Below are 17096 nucleotides of genomic sequence, written 5' to 3' on the forward strand. Positions count from 1 at the left end.
TACAAGGAGCTTGGAGTTGAGCTACTGTGTGATCCATGTAAACAAATGATGATAAACAAATTAAAGCGAATTTATGTACAAAGTGGTCTAAGAACACTGTAAATGGAGGAATTGCTTGTTTCAGGCTGCTAGGAAAAGAGTAAAGGGTACAGGAGAGAAAGGAGAGAAAACTGGCATTGAGTCTTGAAAGACAACTTGTGCCCCTAGACAGACATCATCAGGGTAGGCAAGTTGCTAAGGGAATGGGATGGACAGTATTCCAGACAAATGGAGAAACAGGTGAAAAGGAGGTGGTAGGAGGGAACCGAGAAAGTGCGCTGGGTTTGGGGAACTGGGGCAAAGCAGGAGAGCATAACAACGGCCAGAGAGAAGGTTCAGGAGTGAATGTGAGGCAGGCCAGCAAAAGAATTCATGGATGTCAGTCTTTGCTAGTGCTCACGCTCAGTCACTTCAGCCGTGTCCAACTCTTTGCAACCCTATGGACTGAAGCCTGTCCGGCTCCTCTGCCCATGGGATTTTCCTGGCAAGAATGCTGAAGGGGGTTGCTGTGCCCTCCTCCAGGTGACCGACCCAACCCAGGGATCAAACCTGTGTCTCCTGTATTGCAGGCAGATTCTTTACGGCTGAGCCACTGAGGAAGCCCATCAAACCTTGAAAAGGTACTAAAATTAAAAAATATAAAGCCAATTAACTCAGCCACGTGTGGCGCCTTACATAATTTTTGTAATGGAATGGTTCCATTCCTTTGAAGTAACGCAACGCTCTTGAATATTACTTTAAAAAAATCTGGCTGGCAATTCCGATCATGTAATATTCAGTACATGTAATGAATTCCTCATTTTTAACATAAAGAGGATTGTAATTCTTATTAATAGAAAATCAGTTTCCTTTTAATCCCATGCTAAACAGATATTTAAAGAAAATTGACCTATTTGTGCATTGCCAAAGTATTAGCCTTCTTGTAGTGTATAAATTCCTCCATCCACCCCTTAGATAGAAGGCTCCAGGTGCAGTATCCCAGGTAAAAGTGGGACAATTCCAGCTGGCAGGGTGAGTTGAAAATGTTGGTTTTTGTGCACACTCCAAGAGGCTGCATTCAACAAAGTGTTTCAATTATTTATGTGCCTGGCACCTCAGATAATCTATTCAGAGTGCAAAGGTAGTCTTTTCTAACAACAACAACAAATTTTAAGTCTTAAAGGTAAACCTGACTGTCTCTGCCTTACATTGTTGTTTAGTCACTAAGCTGTGTCCAACTCCTTTGTGACCCCACGGACTGTAGCCCACCAGGCCCCTCTGTCCCTAAGATTTCCCAGACAAGAATATTGTGGGCTGCCAGTTCCTTCTCCAGGGGATCTTCCCCACCCAGGGATCAAACCCGCATCTCCTGCATTGGCAGGCACATTGTTTTACCACCGAGCTACCAGGTAAGCCCATCTCTATCTTATAGAACCACCATATTCTTCTGGGTATTTCAAAACATCAAGGACTTCCATATTCCATTTTCCACCTAGAGATTTTGTACACGTCTGGTGTTCAAAAATATACTCTCTCTAGGACGGCTGCACCCTAAAGTCATGTGAAAACTTTAAATCATTACTATAAATATCCACTGTTTTTGCATTGAGTCCTCGCTTTTGGACCTAAAGCAAATACTGTGACCTTTCTACCCTTCCGTTTCTTCATGGGAAATAACGCTAATTCCTGTATTACAAACCAGACAATACATGTAAAGTGCTTGGCACAATCCCTCAGCACTGTCGGCCTCACTCGCGCACCCTTTACAGAGGGCCGGTACTTTTCACCTCTGCACTCAGCTTTTCTCCCAGGATTTAGTATATGACCCCGCCCGGGTTCAGGGGGCGGGAATCTGAGAGCGGAGGGCGCGTGCCGGAGAGTGAGAGGTCACAGTGCAAAGGTCAGAAGGCAGTCGGTTGAGGCTGTGCGCTAATAACTGAAGAAAGATCTCTGGACTTAGGTTGCCTCGGCAACCTCAGCGGAGGAGGCACAAGGTGGCGGGGACCGCCCACTCGCTGCAGCTTTCGGTCCCCAGCCCACCTTGGGCTTTAGCTCCGCCCCTTTCTCCCTGGAGGTTGGCAGCGGAAGTCGACACAGACGCCGACGCGGTTGCCTAGCGATACCTTTTTCCCAAGATGCCCAGCGTGTTGTGTTCTTCTTAACCAATTAGAGAGGCGAAGCGGCCTCACCGCGAGCCAATAGGCTGCGAGGTCGGGGCCCGCGACGGTTAAACCGGGGCTGCAGATCAGGGCGGCCGAGCGTCGGGGCTGGAGCTCTGAGGAGACTATACGGCCCGCAGACGTCCTGCGCGGGCCCCGCCATGCCGACTCGGGTGGAGGACTACGAGGTGCTGTACACCATTGGCACCGGCTCCTACGGCCGCTGCCAGAAGATCCGCAGGAAGAGCGACGGCAAGGTGAGCGCGGGCCTGGTCCCTGCCTCCGCCCCCAGGCCGCCCAGAGGAAGCAGGGAGCCTGGCGGTGTGCATCTGAAAAGCAGGGTGCTCAGAAGAGCCAGCCTTCTCCCCCAGATCTGTGTCTGTCCTGGGTCTCTCGAGGGATGGGAAGCCGCATCCTTTTTTTTTTTTTTTTTTAAATTTGTGAATCTGTGCCTTAATTCTTTGTTGTTGTTGTTCTGTCGCTCAGTCGTGTCCGACTCTACAACCTTGTGGACTGCAGCACGCCAGGCTTCCCTGTCTTTCACCAGCTCCCGGAGTTTGCCCAAGTTCATGTCCATTGAGTCGGTGATGCCTTCCAACCATCTCGTCCTCTGTCGTCCTCTTCTCCTCCTGCCCTCAGTCTTTCCCAGCATCAGAGTCTTTTCCAGTGTCAGCTCTTATCACGTGGCCAAAGTAAAACTAATAAAATGTGCCAAGTAGAATGTATGTATATATATATGTATATTTCTTCTTCTCCTGTCTTTTTTCCATTCTCTTCCATTTTCTTCCTTTTTTCTGCTTTGACCTGCCATGGGCCTTCTGTTGGTGACTGGTAGCTGACTCCTGAGCTGTTTTTAGAGAAATGTAATTCTCTATCATAACCATCAGAACCTAGAACTTTTATGTCTTGTAGTCAGAATTCATTTAGTTCAGTTCAGTTCAGTCGCTCAGTCGTGTCCGACTCTTTGCGACTCCATGAATCGCAGCTAGCCAGGCCTCCCTGTCCATCACCAACTCATTATTCCCATTGTTAGATTCATATCTCCCAAGGTGTGTGGGTAGACCCACACAGAAAAATAATGGAAAGGAAGTTAGCTCAGATGGAAGGGTCTTTACTAAGTTCTCTTACCCTAGAAATTTTGACTAGTTGGAATGGTTGGGGACTTCAATCGCCTTTGCTCCAGCTTTGATTAGAGTACCTTCTGCCAACCTCCCACTAGGCATTGAGGGCAGAGGGTTGGGGGCGGCCTAACCTCCCTCGTCACCCTCTGTTGCATCATTCACTGCTTAAAAATTAGGGGAAGGTTATGGAAATAAACTCAGGGGTCCTCAGCTCATTAAACTAAATTAGATAAATAGTGACTGTATGATCTGTTTACTAGATAAGTAACTTTTTTTTTTAATTTGAAAAATTTGGAGTTATAATGAGTTCATTTATACCTTGGAAATTTTTATTTCAGATATTAGTTTGGAAAGAACTTGACTATGGCTCCATGACAGAAACTGAGAAACAAATGCTTGTTTCTGAAGTGAATTTGCTTCGGGAGCTGAAACATCCAAACATTGTCCGCTACTATGATAGAATTATTGACCGGACCAACACGACCCTGTACATTGTCATGGAATGCTGCGAAGGAGGAGACCTGGCTGGTGTGATTTCAAAGGGAACCAAGGAAAGGTAAGATAAATTCATCTCTTAAATGGGCCTAGTTTTGTTTCTGGAAACATCCTATATTAGGATCAGGGACAAAGTACTTAGTAATGGGGAAGAGTCGTCTTGTGTTTGTTCAGTGGGTCCACAGTACTTTAGAAAATCCCTGGTAAGTCAACACTTGAATTTCATATCCAAATAATTTATTTCCCTATGTGTATACTTAGAAAACTAGATAATTCACATCCTGTCATCTTTGTAATGGTTTCATTCAGCAGATACATGCTACATAACTGCTTTGATTTCAGACAATACTTGGATGAAGAGTTTGTTCTTCGTGTGATGGCTCAGTTGACTCTGGCCCTAAAGGAATGTCACAGACGAAGTGATGGCGGCCACACTGTGCTGCATCGGGATCTGAAACCAGCCAATGTCTTTCTGGATGGCAAGCAGAACGTTAAGCTTGGAGACTTTGGGCTAGCTAGAATATTAAACCATGATACAAGTTTTGCGAAAACATTTGTTGGCACACCTTATTACATGTCTCCTGTAAGTATTTCAAAATGTATATACTTTTAAAACATCTTAATGCTAAGCATTCAAGCAAGGAAATTTATTTCTTTGTTTAGTAATATCTAATAGCCAAGAATTAATAATACTGTTTTATTTTAAATTGATAATTTTCAAATGGACCGTCAGACCACTAAAAGATTATTATTATTTTTTGTTTTGATGTGGACCATTTTTAAAGTCTTTATTGAATGTGTTACAGTATTGCTTCTGTTGTTTATGCTTTGTTTTTTTGGCCACAAGGCATGTGGGATCTTAGCTCCCCTACCAGGGAGCAAACCTGCACTCCCTGCATTGGAAGGCGAAGTCTTAACCACTGGACCCCCAGGGAAGTCCCACCACCAGACCGCTAAACTTCTATATCAGCAATGCAAGTCAGACTTTCACTGAATGGCTGCCACGTGCTAAGCTTGGGGATCATAGAGATGAAATAGGTTTTGTCTCTGCCCTTAAGTACAGTACTTCCAAAGTGCCATAGGTCCTGGACACCAGCTTGTTCTCAGCTGGAGTGATAGTTTAAAATGCAGAGTCCTGGGCTCCAGTCCAGGGACTTAGGACCTCTGGACTGGTCTTTGCACTCAACTTTTTATCTTTTTGTCCCCTACCTTTTTATTTTGGACTCTGTATTTTAGCAGACTCCTTAGATGATTCTTGTGTGTGGAGATTCAGGACCCAGGAGACTCACTCCTCGAGGCATATTTTGCAGTGCTAACCTTTAGTATTTGTTCTTTTTTGTTGTTGTTGCCTTTTCCTACTGGGGAGGTACGGTTTCCACCCACTTACGGGTTTCCTCTATTGCTGGATATTTTGTTTCCAAAATGTCTCACCATTCTAAGGAGGACTGCTATGTATATCTTTGTAGGAATTATTCTTTCTTCCTCTTTGATTATTTCCTTGGTGTATAGCTCTCAAAATGAAATTGCTGGGTCAAAGGGTATGAATTATGTGTGGCTCTCTAGTGACTTTTGGGACTTCGCTGGTAGCTCAGTTGGTAAAGAATCCACCTGCAATGCAGGAGACCCTGGTTCGATTCCTGGGTTGGAAAGTTCCCATGGAGAAGGGATAGGTTACCCACTCCAGTATTCTTGGGCTTCCCTGGTGACTCAGACAATAAAGAATCTGCCTCCAGTGCAGGAGACATGGGTTTGATCCCTGGTTTGGGAAGATCCCGCTGGAGGAGGGCATGGCAACCCACTCCAGTATTCTTGCCTGGAGAATCTCCATGGACAGAGGAGCCTGGTGGGCTACAGTCTATTGGATCACAAAGAGATGGACACAACTAAGAGACTAAGCATAGCACGGTAACTTTTAAAAAACTTGAATCAATAAGTGATAGCACCAATCAATGTGTTAAATACAAAAGATGACCAGAATAAAGATGGAGAGAGATTTATTTTTTTAGCAGTTCACAAATGCTTCCAGATTTTGTAAATCTTTTTGTTAAGCAATCTGACTACAGTATACAATTTTATAAATTAATGACTTTGTTTTTGACTAAGATCTGATAAGGCCAGAACAGTGTCATTTTCTCACTGGATCAGATTCCAAATAGAAGCCAAGGAAAATTATCCAGGGGTGGTGGTTGGAAAATTTGAAACCTGTGCAGTTCTTTTCTTCCTGCTCCCTCCTGTCCCTGTAATTAGGTCAGTTGAGCCTTCCCTATGGGATTGATTGCCAGGAGGTGGTGCCAGACTCACCTGTTGGACTTTAGAATACTCAGAAGCCTCCTGAAGGTTTCAGTACAGTGCTTGCCTCCGTGTCCTCAGCTGAAAATAAGAGCCATGGTGGACTGTTGTTAAGAAAGGCAGGTAGTTAAATAGGCAATGAGAATATTAGTTAGTAGTGTGGTATATACAGTGGATCCATTTAAATGTGAGCTAGATGTTATCTTAGACTTTTCTCTGGTTCTTTGAAATAGAGTTTCTAGATTATGAATTCCTTGAGGTAGAGAGGTCTCATGTTCACCTTTGAGTTTCCAGTGCCTTGCCTGTAGTAACACAATAAATGTTTGTGAATGAAAAATAGGTGAAAGGATTATATATGACAGAGTGTATTAGGATAAGATCATTGCCTGTTTTTCATTATCAGTTTAAAGACAGAGTACCATCTTATGATGTAAGACCTAATGTAAGAGAAATCAGCCTTTTGTATTTGAAACTTTTGTTATAGATATGATATATTTATAATATAAAAATTTTTCTTTTTTTTTGAGTGACTATTATTAAACTGTAAGGTTTCATCTTTGTCCCAGGAGTAATTTTATACGTTCTAAAGCAAACTTAAAAAAAATTACTTTATTGAAGTATAGTTGTGTTAATTTCTGCTATGCAACAAGATGATTCAGTTTTATGCATATACACAGACACACACATTCTTCTTTATGTTCTTTTCCATTATGGTTTGTTACAGGTTCTTGACTGTAGATCCCTGTGCTATGGAGTAGGACCTTGTTTTTTTATCCATCCTGTATATAATAGTTTGCATCTGCTGATCCCAAACCCCCAGTCCTTCCCTTCCCCTGCTTCCCTTCTGGCAATTACAAGTATGTTCTCTGTGTCTGTGAGTCTGTTTTAAAACAAAGTAAACTTTAATCTCCTCTTTTCTTTCCCTACTAAAGGAACAAATGAATCGCATGTCCTACAACGAGAAGTCGGATATCTGGTCACTGGGTTGTTTGCTGTATGAATTATGTGCGTTAATGTAAGTATGGTGAAGACGGGATTCTAGTCCGAAGTATAGGCTTAGGTCTGTCACGTGTCACTGGGTTCAGCTTTTGGAGCATCCATGCACTTTCAAGTCTGAAAGAGTCATAACTTGGATTAAAATTAAGGTAGATGGGCAGGTTAAAAAATGAGTTGCAAGTTAATAGCATAACCCCTGAGGCTGAATCTAGACTTCCCAAGCTTGTAACCTGGTTAGGTGCCTCCCTGTCAGACTGAGTGTAGCTCACAGGGCGAGCACGTAGGTCAGGCCCGTGGAAGAAAAGAAATGAAGACCTAGAGGAGCGGTCTGACAGGATGGAACCCTGCTTCTTTCCCTTTTTTCTGTCCCTTTTTTTTCCATTCTAAACTCTTCTGTAGAGCAGGAGTTCTCAAGCAGGGAAGGGAAATTTTACCCCCTCAGTTTTGCTTCCCATGGGATACTTGACAATGTCTGGAGACATTTTAGTTGTCATGGCTAGGGGTAGCTACTGATATCTAAGGGACAGGGATCAGCCATGCTGCAAGCATAATAAGGATGAACAGGACAAGCGCCCGTAACAGAGCTGTACAGCTCCAAGTGTCAGAAGTGCCAAGGGTGGGAAACTCAGCTACAGAAGAAGGCCCCAGAGGCAGAAGCATAAATACAAACTGGACCTTAAACTCTGCTTTTGATTTGCTGCTTCTTATATATTTTCATTTTTACATTAAAAATTCATTTTTTTCTCTTCAGGCCTCCATTTACAGCTTTCAACCAGAAGGAACTAGCTGGGAAGATCAGAGAGGGCAAATTCAGGCGAATTCCATATCGTTACTCTGATGAATTAAATGACATTATTACGAGGATGTTAAATTTAAAGGTAAAGTTTATAAGATGACATGTTTCCATCCTCAGTTAAATTTTGCAGCATGTGCTGTTGTGGAGCAGTGAGACTGAAGAAACGTTAAATAGATTTCCTTAGCTGATAAATCTGCTCTGTTAACACAAGTGAAAACATATATCCTTGGCACATTGCTGGCTGCCCGTCTCTGCTCTCTTTATGTCTCCTTCCACGCTCTGCCCTGCTTGTAGCAGTAAGGATTGAGAGCATCAGTCACCTTGTCCTTGCCTACCTCACCGCAGCAGATGGTGCAGGAAGGGGCCAGAAATAATAAGATCTTATTACTCTGCTCTAACTCGGAGAGATTAGAGACCATGAGAGATGGGAATGGTGGGGCGGGGAGGGCTAAAAGAGCAGAGGGGAAATGACTCGAAGAGACTATGTAGAACAAACCTGGTGGTGGGGTGGGGGGATCAGGCTGGTGTAAGAACAGAGGTACATGCTGTGGGAGTTCAAACAGAAGGATACAAGTGAAGTAACAGGATTGGAGGTCAGGGAGAGAGTGTCCTGCTTAATATGGTTTAGAGACGCAAGGGCAGAGGGTGCCCCCAAACAGACCCTGGCAGTGCTACCCAGCCCAGCACAGGGGCTGAGCCTAAAGGGGAGCAAAGGTAAGTTAAAATCTGCATCGATTTGTGGACCCAGAGCCTCCTGAGTTAAAGCCATCAGTGAACTTACTTTTCAGGTGTTTAAGACCCCATCTATGTGGGGAGGGGCAGTGGGCAAAATGGGTGAAGGGGGTCAGTTGCATGGTGATGGATGGTAGCTGGAATTGTGTCAGGGATCTTTGTGGTGTTCATAGATATTGAACTGTGACACTGCACACCTGATTTAAAAAAAAGAGCCACCTGTAAAGGAGCCTTTTCTTTTGCTTTGGCATATATGCTGTTTTAAACGTCACTGCTCTTTCAGGATAAGTAGTCCGTCCATTATGAAGTCTGCTTGCAACACCGAGTCTTTTTCCCCTAGGATTACCATCGACCTTCTGTTGAAGAAATTCTTGAGAATCCTTTGATAGCAGACTTGGTTGCCGAAGAGCAAAGGAGAAATCCTGAGAGGAGAGGGCGGCGATTAGGAGAACCAGAAAAGCTGCAGGACTCCAGCCCTGTGCTGAGTGAGCTGAAACTGAAGGAAATACAGTTACAGGAGCGGGAGGCAGCCCTCAAGGCCAGGGAAGAAAGCCTGGAGCGTAAGTCGGGGGGGCGGGGTGAGGGGCGAAGCCCAGTGCTCCCGGAGGCTGATCCTAGTGTGTGAGTGTCTGCCTGAACGGAGGGTCTCACGTCTGTCCTTGCAGGGCGTTTTTATAAATACCCGCACAGACAAAATGCCTGTATCAGGCTTGTGGCTCCTCCATGCTGAGCCTCTTTCTCCGAGATCAGCCGCTGTCACCATGCTGTTGGGCTCTAACCGTGACAGCCCAGCACAGGGGTCATCACCCCGTACTCTAGAGTCACTGTTTTCTTTTATTCCTTAACATACGGGCCCTAAGGTTTCCCATCGTAAAGAATCTCTTAGAATTCACCACCTTCCAGAATCAAAGCCATCGCTTCTCCCTTCTGACACGACGCTGCAGCGCGGCCCGGCTCTAAAATTGCACCGTGTGTAAGACGATACGGGTTCAGGTCGTTTCGTAGAGGCTGCGGATACAAGATGTTTAAGTCTTCTGATGGGTATTGACGGACACAGGAGTTTTTGATGTTGAGTCTGTTGATGCCTCTGAAGTGAGAGCTGCTAGCCAGGTGTAGGGGTTCCACAGGGCGGCCTCAGTAGTGGGGCTCTGCCTTTTGACATGGAGAGGAGAGAGACCGTGAGTCTCCTCCACCCTGGTGCCCCACCCGCTCTCACTTCTGCAGCTTTACGCCAATGCACATTCACTTATGAATGTACTTATGTTTAATTTTAAATGTACTTCTAAAGGGTGCAAATGCATTAGTTAATGTTTTACTTCCTAATCATCGGGGACTGTTAGATACACTCTCTGTAGGAGGAACAGCTTGTGCTTGCCTGAAAATCTTAGTCTCTTCTGTTAAAGGCATTCTTTTGAAAGAACCCACAAAAAACAAGCGAAAACTTTTTTTTTTTTAACTTGCCTCAGTGTTCTGTAATTTCATGTAGCAGCTAAAATCTACACTCTAAATGCTGGGCCATGAAAAAATAATAGCCTTCGTTACTGATCCAAAGAAGTAGCACCTCACTGTGCTGTGGTTTTTTCCGTTCTCTTTGGGTGCTGTTGTTCACTCCGAGGGAGGGGGTTTCGGCCGAGTAATGCCCGGAGAGTGAGCTGTCGGCCCTTCCCAGGGGCGAGCAGGATGGCGGGAGCTCTTTGCTCCCCCCATGAGTTATTCCCACACATCACGACCAAACGTTGAAGCTGACTTTGTCCTTGTGCTTTAGCTGGTCTGTAGGAGGGAACCTGAGACAGCACACTGACACACTGGGTTGTGACGCAGGGACCGTCCAGTTGACTGGTGTGTCTCATCGGCAGCCAGGTGCCAGCCTCTCGATAAGGAAGAGCAGTAAGGTAACCAGACGTGAATCGTTTACATCCAGAGCCGCTTGTTCATTTCTGTCTGTTTTGTTCCATTCCCTTTTTAAAGAGAAAGAGCGCGAGCTTTGTGTCCGTGAGAGGCTGGCGGAGAACAAGCTGGCCAGAGCGGAAGGTCTGCTGAAGAATTACAGCCTCCTGAAGGAGCAGAAGTTCCTGTCTCTAGTGGGCGGCCCAGGTATGAGAGCCAGCTCTGAGCAGGAGCTGCTGCCCGCGTTAGCTTTCCAGAGTCCTGAGCTGTGAGATGGACTTGGTTGGGTGGATGTGGCTCAGTGGAGGTAAGGACTCTGCTCTTGCCGTCGCTGACTCTCTGGGATCAGAGACGTGAGGCTGTGCGTGGGGATGAGTTCGTCTTCAGTTTTGTTCACTTTGTCAAACTACATGTGCAGTATTTGATATTTATTATTAAAAATTAGGTCATAAAAAATTGCTGTGCCTTTCAGGTTTTTCTCCAGGTATATTATCAGAATTCTACATTTCTCTCCCTTTTCAAGTGAAAATCCCAGCATTTTACTATTGCCGCATGACCAACTAACACTTGCCAGATCCTTCACAGAAACCGTGGCTTAAAAGGTGTGACAAACCAGCTATAGAATGGGCCATCACTTTTGGGTCTTTGCTAAGACCCGTTCCAGTTACATGTATATGTCAAAATGTGATTGTTTAATATCTACATATGCTCTGTAATAAGCAAGGGAAATAAATGAAACTAGTGATGGAAGTATCTTTTTTCTCAATATGACTACCTACCATTTCAGTATTTTTGTAATATTTATTTCAACTTTTCTTAGATTCTGCACTGCCATCCATAAAGACAAACTAGACCTAAGTCATGATAGAATGAGGGATAATTTTTATCTGGGTGAGTTTCATGCATCAGGTCCATTGCTGAGAATTATTGAAGGCCCTGTTGGGGACGGCTCTTCCAGTTACAGAGTTTATTTCCGTCTTTCCCTGAGAGTCTTTGAGCGGAGGGTGAGAAGTCCTGGAGAGGAACGCTGTGTTTCACTTTGTAGGGTGTGTAGGTAGAAGAATTCACCTGTGTGCAAGTCATGGCAAAGACTTAGAGTGAGCTGTGAGGATGCAGTTTCCAGTGTGGGTCGGAGATATTTTGAAGAACTGAACTTGTCAGAACCTAAGAAAAGCATTGACATAGTGGACATGAGTTTGAGCAAGCTTTAGGAGATGGTGAAGGACAGGGAATCCTGGCGGGCTGCAGTCCTTGGGGTCACAAAGAGGTGGACATGACTGAGCGGCTGAACACCAACAAGAAAAGCAGCAAAGCAGTGGGGAGAGGGCGCCCTGGTGAGCCCAGGACAGTGGCAGTGCCCGCTCCTCATCCTCAGGCTCTGGAATTCAGCTGTGAGAAAACTAAGCTGAGGCCATCACAGTTAGCAATAGCATCTTTTGAAAGTGCTCCTTAGTCTATTTAGTGAATGCTAATTCTCTTTCTTCTTCTATTTAAGGAAATACTAATTCATTTTCTAAACACTTTTCTTTCTTCTGAAACTATTTCATTAGAATTTACAGTTTACACTGTTGCTCTCAAATGGGTAGCTATTTGTGTTGATAAAGGTGGGTCTATTTGAAACCATGGAGTTGAGGCCTAAAAACAATCTCCTAATGCTTTGCGGAGAAAGAGTGTGTGAAATAGGAAGTCGGGACAGTCAAAGCGCGGCATTTCTCTGTGTAGCCTATTCCTCTCTTGGGACCTCTCCATGCCTGTGGTCTGGAATGTTCTCCAGATAGTCACGTGGCTTCTTCCTCTTCTCTGTCCTCGTGTCCCTGCTCAGAAGTCACCTTATTATGAGGCTTCCTCGCTGCAAACACCCCCAGACCCTCTGCCTCCCTTCTCCCCGCCACAGCACACGTACCACCCTCCGATACTCCCACCTCCAGTGCTCCCACCTCCAGTGCTCCCACCTCCAGTGCTCCCACCTCCAGTGCTCCCACCTCCAGTGCTCCCACCTCCAGTGCTCCCACCTCCAGTGCTCCCACCTCCAGTGCTCGTCTGGACTCGCTTGTCTGTAGGTGCTGTCTTCTGCTGCCACAGCAGGGCCTTTGTTTGGTCCACAGTGGCCCATGGGGTAAGCTCAGTAAATGTTTGGACGTATTTCCTTTAAATGAATACAAAGGAGAAACAAAAGTTTCTGGAATTCAAACCTGCCAGTTCCCAACCCTCAGATAATCCTGTTAGTTCCTAATAGTGTAGCCACTTTAAGTAAATTATTTTTCTTCCCATTAAAAGTACACATTTTTCACTTTCTGTTCACTTGATTTACTTTTATTGTGCTGAATTTGCTTAGGTTCTTTTTGAAACAAGTTTCTGGTGAGTTAAACATTTTAAAATGTATTCTTAAGTATTTAGCCAAAGCTGTAGGTGCTTGCTATAAAAAAGATCTGCTTCCATACTTACCTGGAAGTAATGTGTTCCAGGTAGAATGGCACTTGTTTTGAAGAACAGAGATAAATAACATTGATTTCAGAAGTTTTATATTGTGGCCCACAGTCTTCAGTGCATTTAGCCTTAAGAGGAAGGTTGATAAGAGAGTGAAGCGTACGCTCCTTGATTTTCGACTGCAGATTAGAAGGCCAGTCGACTTCTGCCAGCCACAGCCCCTGACCTATTAAACAAGAAACAACAGGTCCAAAACAGAGCCACCTGCTCAGTCGTGTCCAACTCTGCAAACCCATGCCCTGTAGCCCACCAGGCTCCTCTGTCCATGAAACTTTTTTTCTAGGCAAGAATACTGGAGTGAGGTACTGTTTCCTCCTCTGGCCCAGGGATCGAACCCACATCTCCTGTCTCCCCTGCACGGCAGGCAGCCCATCCAAAGTGGAGTCACTTGTTACCAACCATCATCAAATCAAGACTCAGTGCTTAATTTCATCACAGTTTCAGCCTCTCCCAGGAATGGAATCTTAAACTAGTCAACCTGGAATTACCTGGTCAGCACGAGTGAGGTCATCTGCCTAATAAATCCCTGCTGTCCCCTAAAGGAAAGTGATCTTGCCACAGGCAGGCCCCTCTCCACTGGTTTACTTCATCATCCTGCCTCCTCCTGCCTATAAAAGGCTTTCATTTTGTACAGTTCCTTGGAGCCTTTCTATGTGCTGGATGCAATGCCACCCCAGTCATGAGTCATTGAATAAAGCTAGTAAGGTCTTTAACACTCAGTTGGATGCTGCTTAGCATTCCTGTCCCAGAGAGAATGACAGGTACCCAGGTTTCACATGGGAACTGAGAGAGTCAATATGTTCAATAAGTTTGGTCAAGTGTGGAGGAGCCGAATGCCTGTTCACGTAACTCAAACCCCTTTTCTTTTTTTCTTTCTGAAGAACTGTTTGATCTCCCATCGTCAATTGTGAAGAAGAAGGTTCACTTCAGTGGGGAGAGTAAAGAGAACGTCATGCGGGGTGAGAATTCTGAGAGTCAGCTCACCTCCAAGTCCAAGTGCAAGGACCTGAAAAAAAGGCTTCATGCTGCTCAGCTTCGCGCTCAAGCCCTGTCGGATGTTGAGAAGACTTACCAGCTGAAAAGCAGGCAGATCCTGGGCATGCGCTAGCCGGGCCAGAGACACAGACCTGTGCAGAGTGCTTCACGTCGCTGGCGCTTTCTAGATGAAAAACTGACTGCTGTAACCCGTTTCTGTGGTTCTGAGAGCCGCACTTTTTGTAGAGTTGGCAGGATATTTGGGTATTAATCCTGCAGTCCTCCAGCACCAGTTGTACCAAAGTCCACACCTTTCATTTTTCTTCCTTTTGTAATGAACACTTCATAGAAAGAATAACACTTTCTTAGCCGGTTGGGCTTTTAATCCTGTGTGTGATTACTACTGGAACATGAAATGTTATCCTCTGAATGTAGGGGGATGGGGAATACTATTAGGAAAAGAAACTGACTCAGGAGCAGTGTGTACTGAGACATTTTAAGGGACTGAATGGTGTGTTTACAGCTGTCATGTCTAGAAGTTTTAAATGTTTTAGAAGTTTTAATAAAAGTCAGGTTTTAAATGTTCTTAGCTTAGAGAAAACCTAACTGGATTATAGATTGGTCACTAAAACCTTGACATCTCGCTTATAAATACCCACTACTCTGTGGGAGGCTAGGGAAGAGAATGTGATGTTCCCAAGAGCCGTACAGTGGTGTCTTTTTTTTTTCTTTTTAGCAGTATGTGAGCTTTCATTTGTCCACCTCTTTCTCACTAAATAAAAGAATTCGTTAGTTTTCCTATATCCAGTGTCTCTTGTATAGGTTGATCGTAGTTGCAGAGAATCTAATATGGCTTGCAGGCACGGGAAGCAAGGGCAGGGAATATGGTCCCAAGGGCCGTGTGGTCACTTGGCGACTGGTTGTCCGTGCAAGTGGGTGGTCCTCACCAGGGCAGTGCGAGGCCTGGAGGTGTTTGCAGTGTCGTGTTGGAGGGAGGCTGTTGCTAAACACCCTGCGTCCCCATGGGATGGTCCCCACAGCTGAATGTCAGAGCACCACTCCTGAGATACCTGACCCCAGCGAACACTTGGAATCATTTCGGTTCAGTCGCTCAGTTGTGTCCGACTCTGCGACCCCATGAATCGCAGCACGCCAGGCCTCCCTGTCCATCACCAACTCCCGGAGTTCACTCAGGACTCACATCCATCGAGTCAGTGATGCCATCCAGCCGTCTCATCCTCTGTCGTCCCCTTCTCCTGCCCACAATCCCTCCAAGCATCAGGGGCTTTTCCAATGACTCAACTCTTTGCATGAGGTGGCCAAAGTACTGGAGTTTCAGCTTCAGCATCGTTCCTTCCAAAGATATCCCAGGGCTGATCTCCTTCAGAATGGACTGGTTGGATCTCCTTGCAGTCCAAGGGACTCTTGAGAGTCTTCTCCAACACCACAGTTCAAAAGCATCAATTCTTTGGCACTCAAGCCTTCTTCACAGTCCAACTCTTACATCCATATATGACCACTGGAAAAACCATAGCCTTGACTAGATGGACCTTTGTTGGCAAAGTAATGTCTCTGCTTTTCAACATGCTATCTGGGTTGGTCATATCCCCCGCCAAAACTCATTTTGGTCTTGATGGGTTTTTTGTTGCTTTTAAAGCTCTGACTTGTAAGATGAATTAGCAGTCCTTGCTGTGCCCATTGCATTTTTCATGTGATGCTTTGCTGGCAACGCTAATCCTTTTAGCTTAATGAACTAAGACCAAGTTATGAAGAGTTATAATAAATAGGAAAAACAACTCCTTTATTAGCTATTTCATTGTTCTGTTGCTTAGTCATGTCCGGCTCTTTGCGACCCCATGGACTGCAGCATGCCAGGCTTCCCTGTCCTTCACTGTCTCCCAGAGTTTGCTCAAATTCATGTCCATTGAGTCAGTGATGCCATCCAACCATCTCATCCTCTGTCATCCCCTTCTCCTCCTGCCTTCAATCTTTCCCAGCATCAGGGTCTTTTCTAAGGGATCGACTCTTCACAGGAGGTGGCCAAAGTATTGGAGCTTCAGCATCAGCATCAGTCCTTCCAAAGAATATTCAGGGTTAATTTCCTTTTAGGGTTGACTGGTTTGATCTCTTTGCTGTTAGCTATTTTATTACAGGTTTATTACACAGTTGATAGTGTAGTTCCAGCAAAGATTTATAATATTGCAATACAATCAAACTGATTACAGTGCCTTCATGGTATACCCACAGATTAATCCTAACAAGACCACTCTGATGTCAGTGTTATAATTTGCAGGGCCCAGAGCAAAATAAAAATGTGGGGCTCCTTGTTCAAAAAGCAGGAAATAAGTACCATTAAAGGTACATAGAAAGCCTCGTCCTTTCTTCCCAAATCTCTCTGCTTATTGTGGTGTTATTTGCTGCTTAATTCCTTAAGAAAAATTGAAGTTTTAAATTATTAGCATGAAATTGCTATTCATCTTTTATATTGTGTGATGCCAGTTTTAAATGCAGATAGCAGCACATTTAGCTCATTGGCGGAATCACTGAAATTACATAACTCACATTTAGTGACTCATCTGGGAGGGTGCCTCAGGCTGGCCGGAAGAGACACGCATGCCTGTAACAGGCGTTCGGGGTCCTGTGACTCTGAACAAGCATGACACGCTGTCAGGTTGGAGGAGTCGAGCCCACAGCCCCAGCTGCAACAGGTGGGTCACCCCCAAGCCAGGACTTTCTGTGTACCTCAAGTGGAGTGTTTGGATCACCCCTGCCAAGAGAAGGCGTCTAGCTGGCTGCCCACCCACCATGCGATGGGGCTGCCAGCCCGGGAGGGAGATGGGCATCCTCTGTCCTGAGAGGCTTCTGGGCATCCTCCCCTGCCCGTGCCCAAGACCCCTCTGGGAGCAGAGAGTGGGACGCCAGATGGGGCCCGGTGCCCCAGGGGTGGGGGACATGGTGGCAGACCCATGCCTGAGCCGAGGCGCTAAGCCAATATCTGCACCATGGTCCTGCTGGACTGGACTTATGAAACACTAATTCAACAGCACTACGACTTTCAAGATTACAAACACGGAGCATTAGACTCCAGGTAGTAATCACAGTGTAGGTCGCTCAGTTGTGCTCGAATCTGCGACCCCATGG

The 17096-nt window shown here is 45.3% G+C and overlaps 1 protein-coding gene and 1 long non-coding RNA gene across 2 annotated transcripts; one reads left to right on the forward strand and one right to left on the reverse strand.

Annotated features, from left to right (window-relative positions):
- Positions 1–2247: 2247 nt before the first annotated feature.
- On the forward strand, positions 2248–14758 carry NEK2 (NIMA related kinase 2). Its single transcript, XM_004013910.5, has 8 exons — positions 2248–2434; positions 3637–3854; positions 4136–4376; positions 7015–7097; positions 7830–7956; positions 8947–9166; positions 10575–10700; positions 13862–14758. Exons 1-8 carry the CDS (start codon positions 2339–2341, stop codon positions 14086–14088), a joined length of 1338 nt encoding a protein of 445 aa, XP_004013959.2. The 5' UTR covers positions 2248–2338; the 3' UTR covers positions 14089–14758.
- Positions 12010–14758, reverse strand: LOC132657530 (uncharacterized). Its single transcript, XR_009595877.1, has 2 exons — positions 12491–14758; positions 12010–12415 (listed from the first exon to the last, which is right to left on the reverse strand). It is a non-coding gene; the product is annotated as an uncharacterized LOC132657530 (long non-coding RNA).
- Positions 14759–17096: the final 2338 nt, after the last annotated feature.

Source organism: Ovis aries, chromosome 12 (assembly GCF_016772045.2).
Source record: "Ovis aries strain OAR_USU_Benz2616 breed Rambouillet chromosome 12, ARS-UI_Ramb_v3.0, whole genome shotgun sequence".
NCBI lineage: Eukaryota > Metazoa > Chordata > Mammalia > Artiodactyla > Bovidae > Ovis > Ovis aries.